Source organism: Gasterosteus aculeatus, chromosome 3, assembly GCF_964276395.1.
Source record: "Gasterosteus aculeatus chromosome 3, fGasAcu3.hap1.1, whole genome shotgun sequence".
Lineage (NCBI taxonomy): Eukaryota > Metazoa > Chordata > Actinopteri > Perciformes > Gasterosteidae > Gasterosteus > Gasterosteus aculeatus.
The window spans coordinates 11,446,083-11,466,394 of NC_135690.1; the positions used below are offsets into that span (position 1 = coordinate 11,446,083).

Below are 20,312 nucleotides of genomic sequence, written 5' to 3' on the forward strand. Positions count from 1 at the left end.
TCTGGGATCAAAAGAGTGCCGACATTTCCTGCTCCGGTCGTCTGATTCAGTTCAAGGTTGCTTGACCAGAATTAGCCACGAATAAAGCACGAGCATCCCAGTTTATAGACCAAGCCTGCATCTTGAGGAAAAACACTTGTCAGAAACTAGTGAAAAGACAATAAGAAGACCTAAATCAAGTAACGCAAGATAACAAGAAGATTCATGAGACAAATGAAAACCACCTCCAGGCCTACGGCTGACTTGCTGGGTGAGTTATGGTGGTCTGACGATGATAAACGTTGAAGGAAAAAGGGCAGAGTCCCACAGGATAGAGAGCGGGGCGCTGTCTGCCACGGCTAGTTGCCCTCACACATTAGCACTCTGGGTAATAGAGCACAGATGAAGGGAAAGGCAAACGTATGGGTGTGTCGAGCTGGTATGGGTTTATTTAGGCAAGATATAAGTTATTTTGCATGACGGAAAAACAGATGTTAGTGATCAGTTCCTACCTAGAAACACCATCACATGACTTTTTAGAAGTTTTTACGAGTCTGTGCAGATTTTCATGCTCTCAAAAATGCAAAAGAAATAAAATGTGTCGTAACACTTTTGGTTGATACTTGGACGAATGCATGACAGTGTTGTCCATCAAGCTGTTAAGTCTTGCATTAGTTATAGGCCGCTAATCATTGATTTTCTTTTGAGATATTAGGTAAATGGTAAATTAAAGTTTGTCATTTGACCGTGGATATTGCAGGTTTTAATTTTTTTTTTTTTAACACTGTCCACCTTTGCCTTACATTAACGGGCATGTGTGACACAGGAAGTCTGCCAAAGCGTAGCATCAGGAAGCTGTAAAGGCTACCGGGCTGCATGTGGTGCGCAGACAGCAAAAATGTACAGAAAGCAATTATTCTCAAAACTTTGCCCTCAATGCTCAAACAACAATTACTTCAATGGAAAGATACAGCGGAGGTATGAGAGAACTGGAAATATGGTGAGAAATCTGCATCTGGAAGCAGTCCTGCCTCGTTTTGACTCCATCTGCTTATAAAGCACCCAAAGGCGTCCCACTGTTCCTGTGCTGTCTGGTACTTCTAAAGGTTTTAACTGAGCTGATAACTTGTGTTTGGGTTAAAGGCTAAATGAGGTTGTGCAATTATACTGAATATTAAAGAATTAATGTCCTTACGATTTGATAACGGTGATTTCTTCCTGGAATGCAACATACTGCTTATGGTGAAATACTTCCCCCCAAAGGACAGAGACAATCGTTTTTGTGGAATTAATATTTATTATGACTTCACATTTTTAACATTAGATAAGGTTGACAGTTACTTCTTTCAGAATGACAACACAATTGTATATATTAGTCTTATACACTTCTGTAATCTGAGGTTTAAATAAAAGCAATGATGCTCTAATTACATACACGGTATCAGCGGTCGTGCTACGAGGAAATCCATTCTATAATAGAATTATCAGCTTACAATGCTGATTGCACACTCATATGTAGGACTACAACTATTAGGAAAAAGGCAACTGTGATAAAGTGTGTAGATACGAGAGACAGCGTGTTAGCTGTGACTAATAACATTACAAACAGTTAAAAATCCCACACAACATTTAGGGACATTTACAAAATCCCAAGTACTTAAAAAGAGTAAGCTTTTGATATGCAGGTGGTAATATATTTAGTATAGAGATATAAGATCAAACATAATTCGGCACTTAAGTGTTGAGGCATAAAGTAAACTTGCATTGCGTTCATCTTATCAAAGGCATATTGGAGGATAATGGTAGTTAATTGTCGGTCATGGGCAGAGAAATTAGCAAGGTGTCAAAGATAAGCGGCCACATAATCTATGTTGAGCAGCAGCAGCCTCTTAATGTTTGCAGCTTTGGTTAATTTGGATAAATACATAAACACAGTGCTCATCTGCACAACTTCCACACATTTAACAACGCGGCCATAATATTGTTAAAGGGAATTTCACACACACATTCATTGTATGTTGGAACAGAAATATGACAATTCCCGCTGAATGGTTAACGACTATGAATGCGTTTGTAAAACGCTGTATGATATAACAATGAATTGGGGTTTTTTTGGTCCGTGCTGCAGTGGGAACCGTCAGAAAGACGTCCACGAAAGGGAATGAGTAATATAAAGTATAAATAAGAGGAGGAAGGATGAGAGGAACTTCTGCGTCACATTGGTTAAATGCGGCCTGCAGGAGGAGGTTTTAGCGCAGGATCTGGATGAGGAGGCGCTTGAAATCTCCACCACACTCTGAATCCAGGGCGTCCTTAAGGGTGACGTCGTACTTCTCCAGGTACATGTCCTTCACCGTCTCCAGGTCGATCTGTGGGTTCACAAGAGAATACTGCTGAAACAACTAAATCCTCTGGCCTTTTTGGTTTTAAAAAAAAACCATTAGCACACCCCAAACATACTTTTACAGCACCTTTAAGACCAAAGTAACGTTTCGGTCATCTGGAAATAAATGAAGACACTTGACTCACCTCAGAGCGGCCTACGATCAACCGAATGAGCGTGTCTTCATCGGTGCCCAGACCCTTCATGGCGGCATTAAGGCGCCGGGCGAAATACAGCTGCGGGTTCTTAGCGCACCGGACTTTACAACAAAACCCCAAAAAAGGCAGCGGGTTTATTACAATAACTGATATTTGATGAGTTCTGTCTAAGAATTACAGTAAAACCAACCCAGCGTTATGTAGCAGTCCTTCAGAGTTCCTGTTGCTTCGGAGTCGATGGTGTCCAAAATGTCTGTTCCTGAAAGCTGCAAGACAAAAAGTTAACATCATAACTCAACATTTAGAATATCAAAATGGGGCAGATAAGAAGTTATCATTACCGACTCGTAGATCTTGAAGGTGGCCTGAAGCTGCAGGTAGTTTCTGCGTGTCAGGATGAAGTTGAAGGTGGACTCATCGGTGCCAAATCTGCCTTCTCCTGCCTGACCGTGACAAGAGAGGGAAATGTATGCGGCAACATCGGGGAGCATTATGGACACGCTTATTTATTTCATGACAATAATGCAGCATGTGAGATGAGAGGAACCGGAGGATATTTACATTCTCACAACAGTTAACTTTGTTGGCGTGAAATTTGAGATGAAGCTTCACACCGTAGTTGTGAATTTCCCACAATCCTTTTATGTAATAAAACCACATCTTTGATTTAATAGGATCTGTACTTGGGATTTGCCAGTCACTCTCGGCTCACACGCTCAAACAACTAAATCTAGGATCACATTTCCCTTCCAAACGGTGGTGTGATTTGGGAACGTACCTCAATCAGAGACGTGGCATCCTGCTCGGCTAAACCCTCATCCACCTCATAGCCCTCGTCCCTGCTGGCCTGCAGATGCAAAGGGACACGAGGAGAGCGAGACACAGACATGTGGAGGGGAGGAAAGGTCAAGAGGACGGATTACAAAATAATCTCAGGCATTAAACGGGAAAACGTGATCGGCTCAATTGGAAACATTTGGAGGCCTCTTTGGAAAGACGCCCCTCGACAACATGAGTCACAGAGCTCGTCTTTTCTCTCCGGGGGAAAATAGGCAGAAGCGGTCTGGAAGCGCTGAAGCAGTTGGCACGGAGGACGAAGCATGCCAATGATGTGACGCGTGACGCATGTCTCCGTGGGCGAACAATCATTCATAGCGCCAGAATCAAGGTTATAAAAGAAGGATCAGTCTTTGATTCATGGCTTTTTATTCAGACTTTTACCAAATTGCCCCTAAAATTTTGACTTTTTTGTTGTGCAACATACATACATACATAAATATTTCAATGTTAGCAGTGTAGTCAATGGTCTTTACCTGCAGCAGCGACGTCAGCAAGTTCCTCACGTCTCCACTGGTGTCATCCTCAATGTCTGCCTCCAGGTCACGCTCATGCACTGTGAGGCACATCAGCAAACGCACAAAATCTGTTATAAATTCCTAAAAGCGGAGTGCTTACAACCCATTTTTCATCTAGCTGAAACAACGATACAATGAAACTGTACTCATAGCCAGCAAGAGAAGAAAACATGGCACATAACTCGCGTGATTCATTCCTAAAACACCCACAACATTATGACAAATGTAAAACTTGATGTGTGTCCGTTCCACACACTGGTTGAATTATGGGTCTTTTCAAGTGGAACATCAGATTTTAAACAGCCAAGAGGCTACATGACTGAATGGAAGCAAACTCACCCTTTGCATACGTGTCCTTGTAGCTCAAGATGTCCTGTCAAAAAGAAATAAGACAGTCAGCAGTAAAAAAAAATGTATGTATTCGTCCTGTGATTCAGATCAGTCACAACATTTACATGTTTTTTTTTTTAATGAATTCTGCTGGCAAAAAAAGAAACTATCACAAACCCGGTACACGAATACCTCACTTGTATGTATGAGCCAAAATGCAGCATGAGGTTTTCTTTGAATACAAACTCAACCGGCAGCCACCGTGTAGTAACTAAGGCATTAGAAGAGTAACCGGCAGTATTATTATTAGTATAACTGCATCCCTTGTTGACCGACCTCATTGGTAGCTGTGCACAGGATCTCCACCAGCACGTCTTCGTCCGTCCCCGCCCCCTTCATGGCCTTCCTCAGCTCCTTGGCAAAGTAAATGTGAGGCGGCTCCAACATGGCCATGGTGGCCTTCTCAAAACTACCCGTCAGCTCCTTCTTCAGGACCTCCTCCAACTCCTGAACAAAGACAGAATCAACTGCACGTACGTGCGAGCGTATCTGGGAGCGACGGAGAAGAAGGTGTCGGCAGGTACTTACGTCGTCGTACTTCTCAAAGTACGCCTGTTTGATTTCCACACGCTGAGCCGCAGAGCGATTGGCCAAGATCTGAATAATGGCCTCTTCATCGGTGCCTGGAGGATATACAGTGCGCACACAGACTCACATCAACGCAAGGGCTTAACACATTCATCTACACACACATCAAGCAGGTTGAAGTCTTTAGACAGGCCTTTTAGTCAAGTGTCAGCCGGTAAAAATGGGGAGAAATTAGTGTTTTTATGCATCGACAGATTGCCTGAAAATGTTCTGCATGGTCTCTGGTATCAGTCTGCACAATTTGTTTGTTGTTATTGCTCCTTTCTGATTAAGGAAATATGTAGGCATTGTAAACACATTCTAATTGGGTGATAATGGATGCAATCATTTCACAAAAATAGCAAATACATGACTAAAAAAAAACTGAACCAATTACAAAACTACACGTAGGAGGAACGAGTCACTTACCAAAACCCTTACATGCCTGTCTGATGGCCTTGATATCAGCAGTGACATCGAAGTCCTCATACGGGACTATGGTGGGCTAGAGAGTGAGAAGTGGATGTATTATTGGAAACATACATTTATAAAATGCACTTAGATTAAATCAACAAATCATTATGTCTACCCGAGCCATGCACTATTTGGGATTAAAACTTCACAGCCTGCAAAAGTCTTCTATATTTCGGATCACCTAAATATGTACTATTTTAAACTTTATTTCCGCAAACGTTCACACATGGATCCACTCGGATTAGAGTGCGCATGTGGAGGCTGTGCGGTGTTGCAGCACACGCAGGCCGCAGGAACAGGGCGCAGCCTGTGTGTGATCGCTGAGTCACTGGGCAGCAGCAGCATGGAGTCTCGTCTCCTCGTCTCCTCTCCTCCTCTCCTCGCCCACCCTCCGTTTCACACAATGCGGCCTTATTGATCAGCGTTTCGGGGGAAAAAATTCCTCCCTGCTGCTGAACTCAGCGCCTCTGCTCAACTAAACTGCGCAGGTCTCCACTTCTCAGCACTGATTGTAAAAAAAAAGGGTCTCATTAAATCTGGTTAACTCATGGCTGAGTTTAGTTTTTTGTTTGCCATGATTGAATAAAACACGATCTCTTCCCCCCCGTCGCAGTTTTATTTCACTCGGATTAGGAGTTAGAAATTCTTTTTTTTTTAAAAGCTGCAAATAGGCCATCCGGTGTTCCTACCTGCACGTTTCCCATCTTTGTTCCGGACCACTGCGTCCAGACGGGAGCTGTTCGTTTGTGCTGCTCTGGACGTGATGTGTCACGTCGGGTCGGCTTCTCTCCTGAAAGGACTCAGCTCTGTCCGGTGCCGCAGGGGTGACGTCACTGCCGTTTATTCATTTGCGCTGGGGAAGGGAGGAAGGAAGGAAGGGAGGGAGGGAGGATAGGAGGGGTATTATACATGATTCCTCGAGGTAAACAACACCCAGTTGCCGGATTGGTTCCAGTGAATCATTTTAACTACGTACAAAAACAAATCTGTTACCGAAAGCTGACTTGTGCACTTGTTCGTGTCAAGTAGTCTAATTGGGAAGCCTATTGGTACTCTACACATGATATGTGTATTTTTATTTTATTTAAGGCCCATTGACAGTCGCAGAAGCAGTGTTGTTGACCCTCCTCCTCCCGATCATCAGGTGTCCCTGGTGTTGGCGGTTACCTGTTGCAGGTGCTGATTGGAGGGATCGCCGGCTGGATGAGCCACACCTGAGCCGCTCATCAGTGATGTTCCACCCAATAAATACTGTTTATGTTGGCAGCCAGGCCACACGTCTCCCCATTGTTGATGATGTAAAAGAAGAGCGATGCGAAACGACTCTAAACCTTAACCTTAAATGATGGCTGATTGGTTAAATTGATTAAAGTTCTGGAAAAGCTTTAACCAGGACTTGACTGTTAATGAAATATAATGCTGCTTGAAACGTTTCCAGATGCATCTATTACTTTTGACCCTCCTGCCTTTGTTTCCAGAGAAGCCACTAGCATGGCGTCATGCTTGACTTAAGTGGCCTCTAATCTGCTATCAATACAATATTATAACTCCTTTCAGTCAAAACAAAAGCCGAAAGCAGATTCAGAGCAGCAGGTGTGTTTGTGGTCGCAGGGGGGCAGAGCTCCATGGCGGGAGGAAGATGATACTTATTGATGCTTGCTTTTGTTGAGTCCACCGCCACTGGTTGTTATTATAATCAGCATTATATCACCTGGCATTCTTGCAATAAATGCTTGAATCCATCTTAATCAATGCCCGAATAAATGCACCACCTGTCCAGTCGTGGCTCGCTGCGTCATGGCACACAATTTATTTTACTTATGTAAAGTATGTTGTTAAGTTACACACTTTATTTGTGCTAGTACTTTTTCTTGAACAAATACAACAGCAACCATTAGATTAGCCTAATCTCGCAATAAATCAGGTGAAACATTACAACATAATCCATCATTATTAAATAGTTGTGAAAGCATGACTCGTAATGTAATACTTAAAAGGTGTCATGTTGTGTTTAAATATATGTTACTTGCACTTGACCCCTGAAATGTAGCCGTCATTGAGTCTGATCTCTGCACTAGATTAGGATTAATTCAAATGAATCCACTCAGTGGTTGAGTCCCAGTCAGCATGATCACCTGTTATTAGGTCATTGTCATGCTTTGAATTTGAGAGGTGGCAAAAGTATTAAATATTTACTTATAATTAGCAATAGACCTTTACTTTAAGGTAAGTCCTTTTGCAAAAATATGAAATCATTGTGCATAATTGTGCGTATTTCACTTGCACTATTTGAGTAAGTAGTTCCCTTCCACGCCTGACGAAACAAAGCCTTATTCTCCTCGTGGTGGCAGTGTTGCGCAGGCAGCCACCACTAACAGATCACTAGAACTTGTTTGGTTGCATTTGCGATGTGGCAAACACAAGCGGGTATTTTACGGTTGAAAGCATAAAGGATTGCGTTGATTTTTATTTGTATTCCTTTGTTCAACCTTTTTTACCCTTTGATTTATTATTAAAGCTGGTTGTGATGTGCATTGCTTTAGTAAATTAAAGATTTGTTTATGATTGGTATCCATGGTGATCTATTATTGACTGATCTTTAGAAACATTTCACTAACAATATTGACAAAATCAATGATATGAAAAGCAAACTTTATATTTATAGAAATATTTAATCCAGAACTGAGAACGCGGTATTTACTGAATGTACATGCAACACATTATGAATGTACCATATAAATACTCCCATGTGGACGCTACAACATTTTGTAAGATTTTGGAGAAACACTTTACAGGATAACAAGCATAGAATACATTTAGTGGGCAAGATACAACATTGCATTTTCAAACCATCCGATAGAAAAAAAACGTGTGAAAGTTAGAGAGATGATTGATTGATAGTGATTATTCATGTTTATTTATCGAGCCTTTTACTTCATGGCATCTTCATAAAGTCATCTGATACAGGAAGGTCTTGATAACCACACGATGTCTGACATCTCTATCTGATGTGCTGTTAATTACGTATTAAGTATTTCATAATGAATGCAATCATTTTTTTTATTCTCTGGTGGATTTGCTCATTACTCTGGTACTTTCAGTGTCATGCACGCGTAACTGTAAAGAAGCTTAACCGACTATTGCGTGGCTGTATTTCAGGTGTAATTTGGTGGCTTATTACAGGACAGAAAGGGGCTATGTTTTTTTTTTTTTGGTGAATGTTAAAATGACTATTCGTATGCTCATGACAAAGTGACAAAAAAGCTTTGGCCATGCATAGTTGTTGTTCTAGCGATTGAATATGTGAAACGCTGTAAGAAAGTGTAAAATGGACCACCAAGTGACAGGAAAAAAATGCATTATTCACAGCTTCCTCCCTCGTCCGTCTTCACTCGTCACTGAAAGACCATCACATTATTTAGAGCTGTGTAGATACTACAGCCTCTTTTGAGAAGCGACATCCAGGGCTCCTGTAGCGCGTAAACTTTAAACAAAAATCAACCAAAGGGAGCGATGCACATCGTTTCAGAAGCCGTGTGGTACGTGAGCAGACGCATACCATAAGCAGCGACACGATCCAAAATGACCGTGTGCACGTTAACCGATGAACATTATTAACATCTTCATTTTTGATGCTAGTGTGCCACATGCGATTGCTTTTTTTTAATTAGACAAAAAAAACAACGACTGTATACTTTGCTGAAACATACAGTTTGGCTCCTTTTTAAAAAATACAGTACCACAACCCAATGTTATTCCCACGTTTCACTAATCAAACATAATTTTCATGCCATTCATTATGTATCTGGCCTGAAGCTGAGGCATCATAGCTGTGTCTGGGGCTCATATCCCATTCGCTTCTTTAGGGCTCGTGTTTCTCTGCCACCTGCTGGTTTTCATCATCACCATCTGATGCAACAATCTCCACTGGCCCAACGTGGAACTTCCTCAACGTAACAGGAAACAGTAAGCTCGATAGGCGTACTGTCATTGCTAAAAACGATTGTCCGACTTGCTCGTAAAATACAGCTTTGTTTTCATTTAGAAACTCAACGTAATAAAACATAGTTAAAATGTAAGTTTGATGAATGTGCAAGCGAAAGTGACCTCGAGGTTACAACAATGCGTTTGCTATTCAGCATTTATGTTCGTACTGCATTGATGGACAGCAGAATGAATATTCTTATTCTTCTCGCAAAACCTTTTTTCCCTCATCTATGTCATCCGGAGAACAATGTTTTTGTCCAATGCAACGTGTCATATTGGTCATTCAGTGGCCTCTGTCCTCGGCGCCGTCAGTCTGTGAATACAAAATAATCAAGGATCATCACAACAGTCATCATGCCCTCTCTCCAGAGTCTTGCTCCTCGAAGTCCCAGGGGCAAACGTCGGCCGCCTTCGCCCCGCTGACGGCTCTCACAGAGTTCTCCCTTTTCTTCTCTGTGGGTTTTTTAGTCTGAACAAAGCCGCCGTGCGAGGGCTGCTCCGTCTCCCGGGAGGGAACCTCCGCCCTCCTGACCTCCGTCACCTCTGGGTCTCTGGTCGAGCTCCTCCGCCGCTCGGACGCCGGCCCGCTGCACTCTGATGACTGGCTGACGCGTCTCTTCTCGGGCGCCGGCGGCTTGCTGGAGGAGCTCCGTCTCTCTCTGCTCTTCTCCCTCGCTTTCTCCCTCTCGGCCTTGTGGTTGGACGAGCAGGAGCCTTTCCGTTTCTTCTTGTGTGTGGTGGTGGGGCTTTTGCAGGCCCTTTCCTGCTTGGGCGAAGGCGGGCTGGTGTAATCCCACGGGCAGATCTCCACCATCAGGGAGGGGGGCTGCAAAAGGCTCCCCGTGGACTTGGAGTGGTCTGAGTGAAGCCCCTTGGGCTTCCCGTCGGTGGGCGTGACGCTCCTCTTACGCCTGATCCTGTCCGGCGAGATGGACTCTGAGTCTCCTCCGAGCGCGGGCTGCTCGTCGAAGTCCCAGGGACAGATGTCCGGCTTGAGAGGGAGAGGTGACCTGGGCGGGCGGGGTTTCCGCACCTCCCGCCCCGCCTCCTCCCTCTCTGCTCCTTTATCTTTGGAGCGGCGTCTGTTGGCAGGGGACTGCCCCGCCTTCTGCCTCTGCTGGGAACGGCTACCTTTGCTTATTCCAGCGCTGCTGCTGCTGCCTCTCCGGTCCGCCGTGGTTTCTCCGGGAGCGATGGAAACGTGTTTCTGGGTCTTGGCTTCTGTGGGAGTCTGAGGTTCTTCCAGATCCCAGGGACAAACCTCGGACACGTCGTAGAGGTTCCTCCCCGTCTCGGAGCAGATGGATGGCTGGCTGCCACTCACCTGTTAAAGGTAAACAGTAACATATCCAACAGGGTCTTTTCATGACGCACGTCATGAAACAAACAAAAGAAAGACGCCCCAACTCAACCTCTCTGCCCCCCCTCCTCAACCTCCTCTCTAATCTGTGTATGAGGGTTTCCACCCTCTAAAAATATATTAAAATCTCTGGAAAAAGGTAGTAAGTTGAGGTTGAGGTGCAATTTTGAGTTAAGGAATACTATTTTCAAAATATCTTTGGTCAAAGGGTATTTTATTCCAAACATAAAAACAACAAAACCTTAGATTTGAAGAGCTGGTTAAACAGAATGTATACATATATATATATATATATATATATATATATATATATATATATATATATATATATATATATATATATATTAAAAGGTGAATCAGAATAAGAATCAGAAGCCATTTATTGCCACACATGTTACACATAGAAGAATTTGACTTGCAATGTAAGAATAAAATATAACCCAATAATCGTTACCTAACCCCCCATTTTCTGTTGATGGACTGATAACTGAAGTAAACACTAGAGCTGAAACTCAATCAATTTGGATTTGGAATGTAAATGTTGACCGTACCTGTTGTTTCATGATTCCCATCTTCATAGGCGTCTTGGAGTACTCCACCGACTGGCTGATGATCATCTTGGGGTAATGCTCAGGCGTCTCATCCACCTCGGACAGCGTCCTCTCCTCCTGTCCCTTCTGACTCTTCTTATTGGCGTCCTCCCCGGCTTGCGTCTTGTTGGTCATCCCCGGCATCTTCTCCTTGGCACTCGCAATCACACTCAGAGACTTCTGCATGATGGAGGTCCGCAGGTGGACGGGCTTTTTCTCGTGCGTCAGGTTGTGGGCGCTGGCCGATTTCCAGAACAGTGGAACCGACTCGGTGGACTCGGCCGGTTCCAGCCTCGGCGGGGTGGCGGATGGTTCCAGCTGCTTCTTGGTGTTTTTCCGGCCAATCAGAGAACCCAGAAGAGATCCTTCCCCGCCACCTCCAACGGGAGTCACGTTGTCTCCTGCTGTCGAGTCGGTTTGGCGCTCGGTTTCTTCCTCCTGGTCACAAACATGGTCGTAGCTGAGGGACTTCTTCAGGCTTATTACTTTGTTCTTCTGGGAGTCGTCCCGAGGTTTACCTGAGGAAAGATTAAAACAGTAAATGGAAAAGTTGCAGCCAAACGGCTACTTTCACACTAAATTCTACAATTTCCCCCCCAAAAAGGTGGAGCCGTGATCTCACCGTGATGACTCGGTTCGAATGGGTTTCTCCTCAAGGTGCTGCGATTGCTGCCGTGTTCACTGCCGTCCTCGCGGCTGCACTGGCGGTGTATGTGCATGCTCTCTGGGATCTCCGTTATCCGTTTCATCAAAGTGCGTCCCAGCCCCTTCTTTGAGTTGCGTTTCTTTTGGAGGTGAGGGTTGTTGGCTAGCATCTTCTTATGCTTGTAGACCTCCAGCTGGGCATACAGCTTCTTCAACTCATCCTGAAAAAACGGGATTCAGACCGTACACGTCGGGTCTCTTTTGAGTGATTACATTAGTACTGTTTGATTCATATTGTCATGACGCTATGATCCTCAATGCTACTTTACCCGTATATCCTCAGGGTCCAAGCTGTGCTCACTCCAGGCCGAGGTAATGCTGTTATTGGGGTAAGAGCCAGACCTTCCCATGTCCAGCTCCTCCTCATAGGGCTCAGTGGCAATATCGTCCCTGGCCTGAGTCCCTTTGGAGAAGAACTACGACAAATGGAGAGCAAGAACCAATAATGGCATCACTGAGCCTGCCGCTGAGAAAGAGATGTCTAATTGGTAATGTGGTGTCTATGATTCAATTGAAATGAATAACACAAATATATGGATCTTATGTTATGGAAAAAATCTATTTCTTGAACACTGAACATTTACTGCGTTCTTTATCTGCATTTCAATAAATGCCTCCAACTAAATAAACGTTTAACTCTAATTTCAGCTTCTGTTGACTGCTGGAGCAAATGAGCTGAAACACAACAATATCAACAAGTTTTATTCTTTTAAATAATGCAAGTGTGAGTTAGAAGCAGAGCAAGTACATTCCTATATAATTTACTCTGTGTACATAGTACTATGCAAATCGTGTATATCTATTTAATGCATCTCACTAGGCACTAGTCTCCTCCATTCAAATAACACATTCAATTGAGAGGAGGGAATGAGCACTAATGATCTGTTGGTTTTGACTTTTCATGGCCCACTTATTCATGTTTGCTTAAAAAACAAATCTGGGAAACGAAACGAAGGCAAATATTTAGCGGAGATTCAGGAACAGAAGCAGTGTAAGAATAACTTCCTTCCCTTGTGCTTAATTATCCTTGTGTAGTTAACTGACTTGCACTTCTGAGGTGACTAATTATGAAGCGATGAAGGAACAGAGAGCGCTGAAGGTGTATTGCATTTTTTACACAGCAGGATAATTAAATGTTTTCCATCAGACTTCAGAGATAAAGACACCCACAAGAGTGCTTAGCTAAATTACAGTAACTACTAATGCAATCTGAAGGAGTTTAATGGCAGCAATTGTGCCTGCTTGCCTCTGTGTGTACAACACACGCACACACACACACACACACACACACACACACACACACACACACACACACACACACACACACACGCACAGAGGCAAGCAGTAAGATCAAATCAACTTAAGATGACTAATGGACACACAAGCTACAGTACAGAACAAGCCATCATGGATATCTGCCTGCACTCAATGTAACGTGTGCTTTGCAGATATTAGAAAACATTTAACAGCATAACAAATAGATTTTTGTTTGCCAAAATCTTATCACAATTTGCATGAGGATGCATTTGCATTGCTATCTCAAAAATGGGTTTTTAACAAGGAATTTTTCTCATTGACATCTCATGAAGAAGAATCTAGGCTTTGCTTGTTTCATGGGCTCATCACATGTTTTTGTATATAAAATCCCAATGAAAGAATACTATACACGCCAAATCAACGTACTGTAGTAAGAGTTCCTTCCAACCACTCACCCACAACCCAGTACACTAAAACCTGTTCACGGGGCGTTACCTTTGGAACAAGCAGCAGGCCGAGGGTCACAGTCACAGTCAGGTGAGTGTGAGCAAAGAACAACATGAGCATCCAGTCGGGGTGAAGGCCCGGCACCAGAGTGAACCTGCAGAGTGCAGCGAGAGAGAGTCAGAAGTGTACAGAGAGGTAAAAGTAAAACGGAGGAGAAATTATTAAAAGTGCTTGTAAACTGAGCTCAATAGTGATTGCCAACCTTTTGAACATCAAAATTGAACTTCAGTTACTCCACTGTCATTTTCAGAAAATCCTTTTGTAAAGAGTTTCCAGCCTCAAACTAAGCCAAACTAACACTAAATAAAAAAAGAATAAAAAGAAAAGAAGTACAATGAAAATAAGGAAATGGTATACAGACTGTGTAAACAACTATCTATTTATTTACAATTTATCCGTTTAACCATTAGGAACGATTATTTTCCAACTATGTCAAACATTTGCACACTTTCACACTTTCCTTTGCTAAAACAGATCATATTAAATGACCAACATAAGGTATTGAAAAGTACAAAAGTACCAGAAATAACAGCTGGGGACAAGGACACCAAGGCTGGACGAAGAAAGTCAAAGCAGGGACAGGACTGTTATAGGTAGATGTACATGTATATATATTACAAAGAAATGTCTATATTCAAGTCAAGTGTTCTGTGTATTGTTAATAATACAAGTAGTAAACATTGAGTGGGTAAACAAACTGATTATTTACACTATGTACAAGCAGTTTCTGTAGATTTAAAGTCATCCACAGCTGGTCTCAACTTAGGAAATAATTGTTGATCTCAACACGGAATTATACTATCTGCTTTGGTAGCATGTCAAATGTAACGTGTATCTCGAGCCCGGACAGAGCAAATATAGTAAGGATGGTGCCCTAATAAGCCCTTTTGCATCTACTCAAATAGTATCCGAGATAATGGCCTCCTCCCAAACACAGACTTTATGTGGAACCTAGAGTGATGTGGTTTTTTACGTCCTTGCTGCCCTTCACTGGGTGACTGATAACTTTGAAATAGATTTCACTGCTGGCATTTTAAAGCTCGGTGTAGCCTTTTTTTATTTGTAGTTGGTTTGCTCCCTATCAGTCTGATGGAAATCCTCCAGAAGGCACACGATAAAGAATAAGTCTGCTATTATTGCAATTTTGAAAATAAAACATTCCTCCAATTATTATGAATTAAAATGTATGAAGGTGAACAAAGGCATTTGTTTTGTGCCACCAACAAACAAGTTTTTATACACACAACCTGCGTAGCTTGTGGTTGCTGCTTTTGATCGGGACATAATTTCCATTATTGTGGCATTTTTCATCACACTTTTCACTGTTTTCACAACCAGCAGCACAGGTCATCACTCACGTTATTTCTGGACAGTAAGAAGAAAACACAAAAGCGTCAATAGCTTCTAACAACATGCTCCACAATGGCCGAATGACTACAATTATTAGGCAGAATCAAGCTGTTAAGTGCACTCGGTCCAAAGTCTGTGAAACGATTCCTCCGTGTGTAAGTGTGCGTTGTCGTACGTGTGCTTGTGCACGTGTGAGTGTTTTCCTGGAAGCTTGTCAGTGATCCACCAAGGTGGCTGAGAGGTTATTGGTCCTTTGTGTCGAAATCCAATTCACATTCACGATTCACATTAGACGTCCGAAAGCATTGTGTGCATTGCTTTCCATCGACCCAGACACACACACACACACACACACACACACACGCGTCCTGCTTGAGTCCAGCCTTATCTCCGGGACGCAGCAGGAAAAAGAAACATTTGTTCTATTCCCCAGGAAGCGACAACAGTTTGATTTATAAGAGTTTCACACCGTTGGTGAAGGTGTTCCCGTTGGACTTTTCACTCTCTCGACAGATTAAAAGGATGTGATCTTCTCCTTTTCTTCCGACTGAACACAATAGAGCGCTGCAACAATGAAAGAATATTCAATCACCTGCAGTTTTATCGGAGAGTGTGACAAATGGAATTTTCCGCCCCAGGCTACTCTGGACAACAATGTAAAATACGTGACCGGTTTTATTCCCACTGCAACAGGATGGACAAAAGTATTCTATGCTCCGGGAGTCTTTTGTACCCGTTCATTTTTTTCCCCCCAACTTAGATAGTGAGAACTGATATTCAGACATAAGCACGTAAGAAAACCAGCCTGTCCTCTGATAAGCTCCCACGAGGCAGACAAGGACGCGTAGTTGTGGGTGAGTCGGGATCAGGCGGCGACCCGCGGCTCTAAAAAGTGAAGCCGATGCGCAGCGGCCTTAAACTTGCGTTGTCTTTTGCAGGCATAAGAAACGACTCCTCTGGTTGTAAAAATAAGCCAGGTTGCATCCGGGGAAAGGGACCTGTGCTTCTCACTTGATTCATTACTGTTTACTAAACATGTGCTAGTTTCTAGTCATCAATGCAGCGTGGTGTCGCCATCGTTGGGTGTGGTAGTTGTCCACGATTTTCTCTCAGAACTTCCACCCTTTCATTGTGTGTTACGTTTGTGTGCGACAGTTGTGGCCTTTTAAAAATGTTTTATTCAGTGTTCACTGTTACTTAATTTCACCCTCTCGTGGCCTTTCTGCCAAGATGGCGACGGCCAAAATGTCAAACTCAAGGCTTTAAAGTGGCTTTTCACAAACCAGTGGATGATGTCATAATGACATATATACATATATCTATAGATATAGATATAAATATATATCTATACATATTTAATTCTAGATCTTTCTGTTCAAGTCATTTAGAATATAACGTTAATTTCATACATTTGTTTTTACAAACCTTCCTTATGCATTTTATAACAAAAGACGGGTTTTTCTTTTTCCAACCAGATGTTACCTTCAACTGTGTCACTTCTCATCAACACTGTACAGTGTAGTAGAGCTGGAAGGTGAAAACATGTATTATGCATCTCATTCAAGTTTTCAAGACTCTGTAAGCTGATTTACATGCAGCACAAACATGAAAAGGCTGCCTGAAGGCAGAGAAATAACACCCGTCAAACCAGCCCCCAGTATGCTTTGCGCAGCATTCGACACAGTTTGTTTTCAAATGCGTGATTCTATTTGCTTCCAAAGTGTTGAGACGTTTAGTTTGAGCTCGAGACTAACTAGGCTGGTAAAAACTTTATTGTTTTGTGTGTGAAATGACGAGGAGGAAACTACAAGAATTTTTATTATAATAATGTATCAATTATTAAAGTAGTATTTGTGTAAGTCAACAGTTGCCTTATTACATCTTCTCTCTCCTTTTAGGGCCACAATATCAAATAAAATAACGTTTAGATTAGTTCGCTTTAGAAACTGAGCTGCGTTACTGACTCTCGTTGCCCATGTGTGTACCTGCCATCTGGGACAGAAAGAGAGACAGTCCATTAACGGGTAGAAAGGGTTTATTTTGGGCTCTGGCACTAAATGCTGTGTCTCTGCCTTGCGAAGCAATTTCTATTCACCACTTTAAGTGGTCTAAGCCCGGCGTTATTGTCATATTCCCTCATTACTGTCGCAGAGTTGATCATCAAGGAAAATAAGAGAATTATTCTTCCCCTTTTAACCCTCTGTGAAGACGTCATTATTAGTGCACCGTTCTTTACTCGTTCCTCTCACCCACCTGATGATATGGAAGATGGCGGATATGAGGAGCTCGTTGTAGATGGCCACCGCCATGTAACGCGGCTCGTGGAAGGCCGACGGTACGGTGCGGACTGCGTAGCAGAGGTAGACGCCCCACAGCAGGAACAGGAACTCCGCTGGGACATGAAAAAAAAAGGAAATAACAAGTTCACATGGCGCGTTTGAAGACTGATTTTAAGTGTTTATTGTCTTTTATTGCGTACACAGCCCGCATGCTGGAACAAGCCTATATAATCCAAGAGATGTATCTTCACGTATAAAGTGCCTCCTTTTGACATTGGATATTCGTCTCTCGCTCATGCGCCAAACTCAATAAAGTCATTTCAGTCTGAGGGTGAGATGAGAACAGTAACGCTTTTAATGTCTCCCAGTTAAAAACGAAAGCGTTAAAACGGGGGAACCGGAGGGATCCGGCTTGCACGGCTCTGTCCGAAGTTCTAAAACAAGCCCATCCAGCATTTCCAAAGCCCACTAATTAAAATGTTGCATCTGCTTTGTTCTGCTCAAGAACTTGACAGTATTCAAATGTGACCACATTCAAATGTGTGGTTTAATCCATAAACAAAAGATTTGTGGTAAACACATTTTAATTTACTGCCGGTCATGATGCAACCAGACAGTGATTCTTAATTCTATTTAGTTGAATTAAGTTTTCTTTGAGTAGCGACTAAACAAAAAGTTTTTTTTTAACCTTTAGACAGGGAACATCTGTTTCCCCCAGTTTCCACCATGAATCACCTCACGTATCTCTAAAAATAAAGAACTATTCTTTGTTGCGTTGATTTGGTCTTTGTTTTTATTTGCGTGTTAAATCCTTTCTGCACTGTTGCTCTACAAACACGGGGCAAAGTCACTACTATTGAACACAGCAACACACTCATTCATCGCACACTGTATGAAACAAAGAGTTAAACAAAGTTGATCCTCCACTCTGCGTTCAAAGCGATGATGAAGCTCCAGATTTAGCATTTCCTGATCTAACAAGGATTCGCTGTGTTTCCTCGACAATGTTTTGACACCTTGCTGCTTTCGTCTGATCTCACCAAGGTCACACAGCAGTGCAATTTTACAGTGGAGATGTATTTAGAAATTTAGCCTTTAACACACAGGACGGGATTACATGCGCACAGATGTAGGTTGGCTTTTGGAGGTAGCAAATGATGTCAGCCCTGATATTTGCTGCACTGCGTTGTAGAAAAACATTCTTACTTTACAAAAATAAAAAAGTTTTCTATATACTGCACATGAAAACATCAGATGAGCATCACCGAGCGAGAGGTTTTCCTCAGAGTTACACGCTACATGAGCTTATTGTTTTGTTTGTAGACATAGATGAGCACCAGAAAGTGTGCCAGGAGTGTGTCGGCATGTGATTCCTTAACGTCCGTACTGTGATTACCGGCCATTAATATTCATGAACAGCCCTTGTCAATAAATCATCACTAATGCCTCTGAATCAAGATACATCAAAAGCTGTGTGGAAGAAGCAAGGAATAAAAAAATCCAACTAATGCAGATTTATTCCAGAATCAAGTGAATTGCTTATAGTTGGATTTATAAATATTGTTTTGCCTCAACTCCAATTTGAGACAAAATCGGATGATTTTATTCATTTCCAGACAAACATGTTTTCCCTTGTCGGCGTTACAAAATCACATGCTTTATTAAAATCCCTCAAAGCAGCTTTGCAGGGCGCCTTCTGTCCTTCAGTGCAGCCTCAGCACACACGTGTCTTCTGGCTGTCACAGCCAACACACACACACACACACACACACACACACACACACACACACACACACACACACACACACACACACACACACGCACAAACGTGAGGGATTGCGATGCTCTACGTGGTTTATTCCATAACGTTTGCAGAAAGCCGTCGCAGCAGGAGCCCACCGTCGCTCCCTGTGAAGACGCCTCGTGACTCAAGTCTTGCGTCCTCAGTGTCCCTTCACTTTCTCCTTCTCCTCCTCTCAAGTTCTCCCACTTCCCCAGCCGGTAGAAAACTCTCCGCATGGTTTCACACGTCCCTTCAAGCTTCATGTACTTCCCCAAGCCCCAACTCTTCTTACTGCCGGCAACTTCCTTCTCTCTCTCTCTCTCTCTCTCTCTCTCTCTCTCTCTCTCTCTCTCTCTCTCTCTCTCTCTGTCTGCCTGTCCATCAGTTCTCTGAAGAGGACCAGGCTTCTCTCAGGGATCCATCCTTTGCCTCTTTCCAAACAGGATTAGTCTGCCCTGCTGTCAGGCCGTCTTGGGTGAGGTGCCCATCACGGCCTCCTGCTTCCCGGATCTGTCATTGGGAATCTACTGTTTCGCACACACAAGCCCTTCTGGCTGACCTTCGGACACATGAAGGAAAGAAGCTGAAACTTCTCGGCAAATGCATCTCTCCTTCTTTCTATTCTTGATTTAGCGATGCATTTGATATTAGCTCCAAATCAAGGATAAATGATTTGGTGTTGCAATTTACTTAGAAGTTAAATAATGTTAATGTGCCTGTGTTGTTTTTCTAAGTAAGACACACGATTGAACAATTTATATCTGTCATGATTTATGGAAACATGGGAAAGAAAAGAAAGGGACACTCAAAGTGGTAATATAATGGAGTGGAAATTAAATAAAAGAGAAGTATGAGAAGTCAAGGTGAAAGGCAATAATATAACAAATGCACATTCACTACAGTGTCCAGTGATAAATTAAACCATTTAATTCTTCAATGAATGGTTATCTATAAAATTGGATAGGATTTGTTCAGTTCATCCTTCGAGACATGCTTTTTGGTGAAGGGCTGAAACAAAGATGTGTGGTACCTTCTACCTTCTTTAGCTTTAATGTCGGCAGCCCGAGACATAAAGATGTGCACTTTATCTTCATTAATTTAATATAGGGCATATTCCATTAAACTATTTGAGAACAAACCCTTCAGGGAAAGGTGAATTCAATAATGGACTCGGCCCTTAAAATTGAC

General features: G+C 42.7%; 2 protein-coding genes across 2 annotated transcripts in view; both read right to left on the minus strand.

Annotated features, from left to right (window-relative positions):
- Positions 1-1,256: 1,256 nt before the first annotated feature.
- On the minus strand, positions 1,257-6,561 carry LOC120816273 (annexin A13). Its single transcript, XM_040171793.2, has 12 exons — positions 6,474-6,561; positions 5,996-6,159; positions 5,262-5,337; positions 4,794-4,888; positions 4,542-4,712; positions 4,215-4,248; positions 3,834-3,913; positions 3,299-3,367; positions 2,862-2,963; positions 2,711-2,786; positions 2,509-2,621; positions 1,257-2,348 (listed from the first exon to the last, which is right to left on the minus strand). Exons 2-12 carry the CDS (start codon positions 6,008-6,010, stop codon positions 2,229-2,231), a joined length of 951 nt encoding a protein of 316 aa, XP_040027727.1. The 5' UTR covers positions 6,011-6,159; positions 6,474-6,561; the 3' UTR covers positions 1,257-2,228.
- Positions 6,562-7,958: 1,397 nt separating this feature from the next.
- Positions 7,959-20,312, minus strand: part of gpr158b (G protein-coupled receptor 158b) — a 38,858-nt gene continuing 26,504 nt past the window's right edge. Inside the window, exons 8-13 of the mRNA XM_040171232.2 lie at positions 17,316-17,454; positions 13,701-13,806; positions 12,218-12,364; positions 11,866-12,109; positions 11,205-11,761; positions 7,959-10,617 (exon numbers count right to left, since the gene is read on the minus strand). Coding sequence (XP_040027166.2) covers positions 9,646-10,617; positions 11,205-11,761; positions 11,866-12,109; positions 12,218-12,364; positions 13,701-13,806; positions 17,316-17,454 — 2,165 coding nt within the window. The 3' untranslated portion in view covers positions 7,959-9,645. The remainder of the gene's footprint in view (positions 10,618-11,204; positions 11,762-11,865; positions 12,110-12,217; positions 12,365-13,700; positions 13,807-17,315; positions 17,455-20,312) is intronic.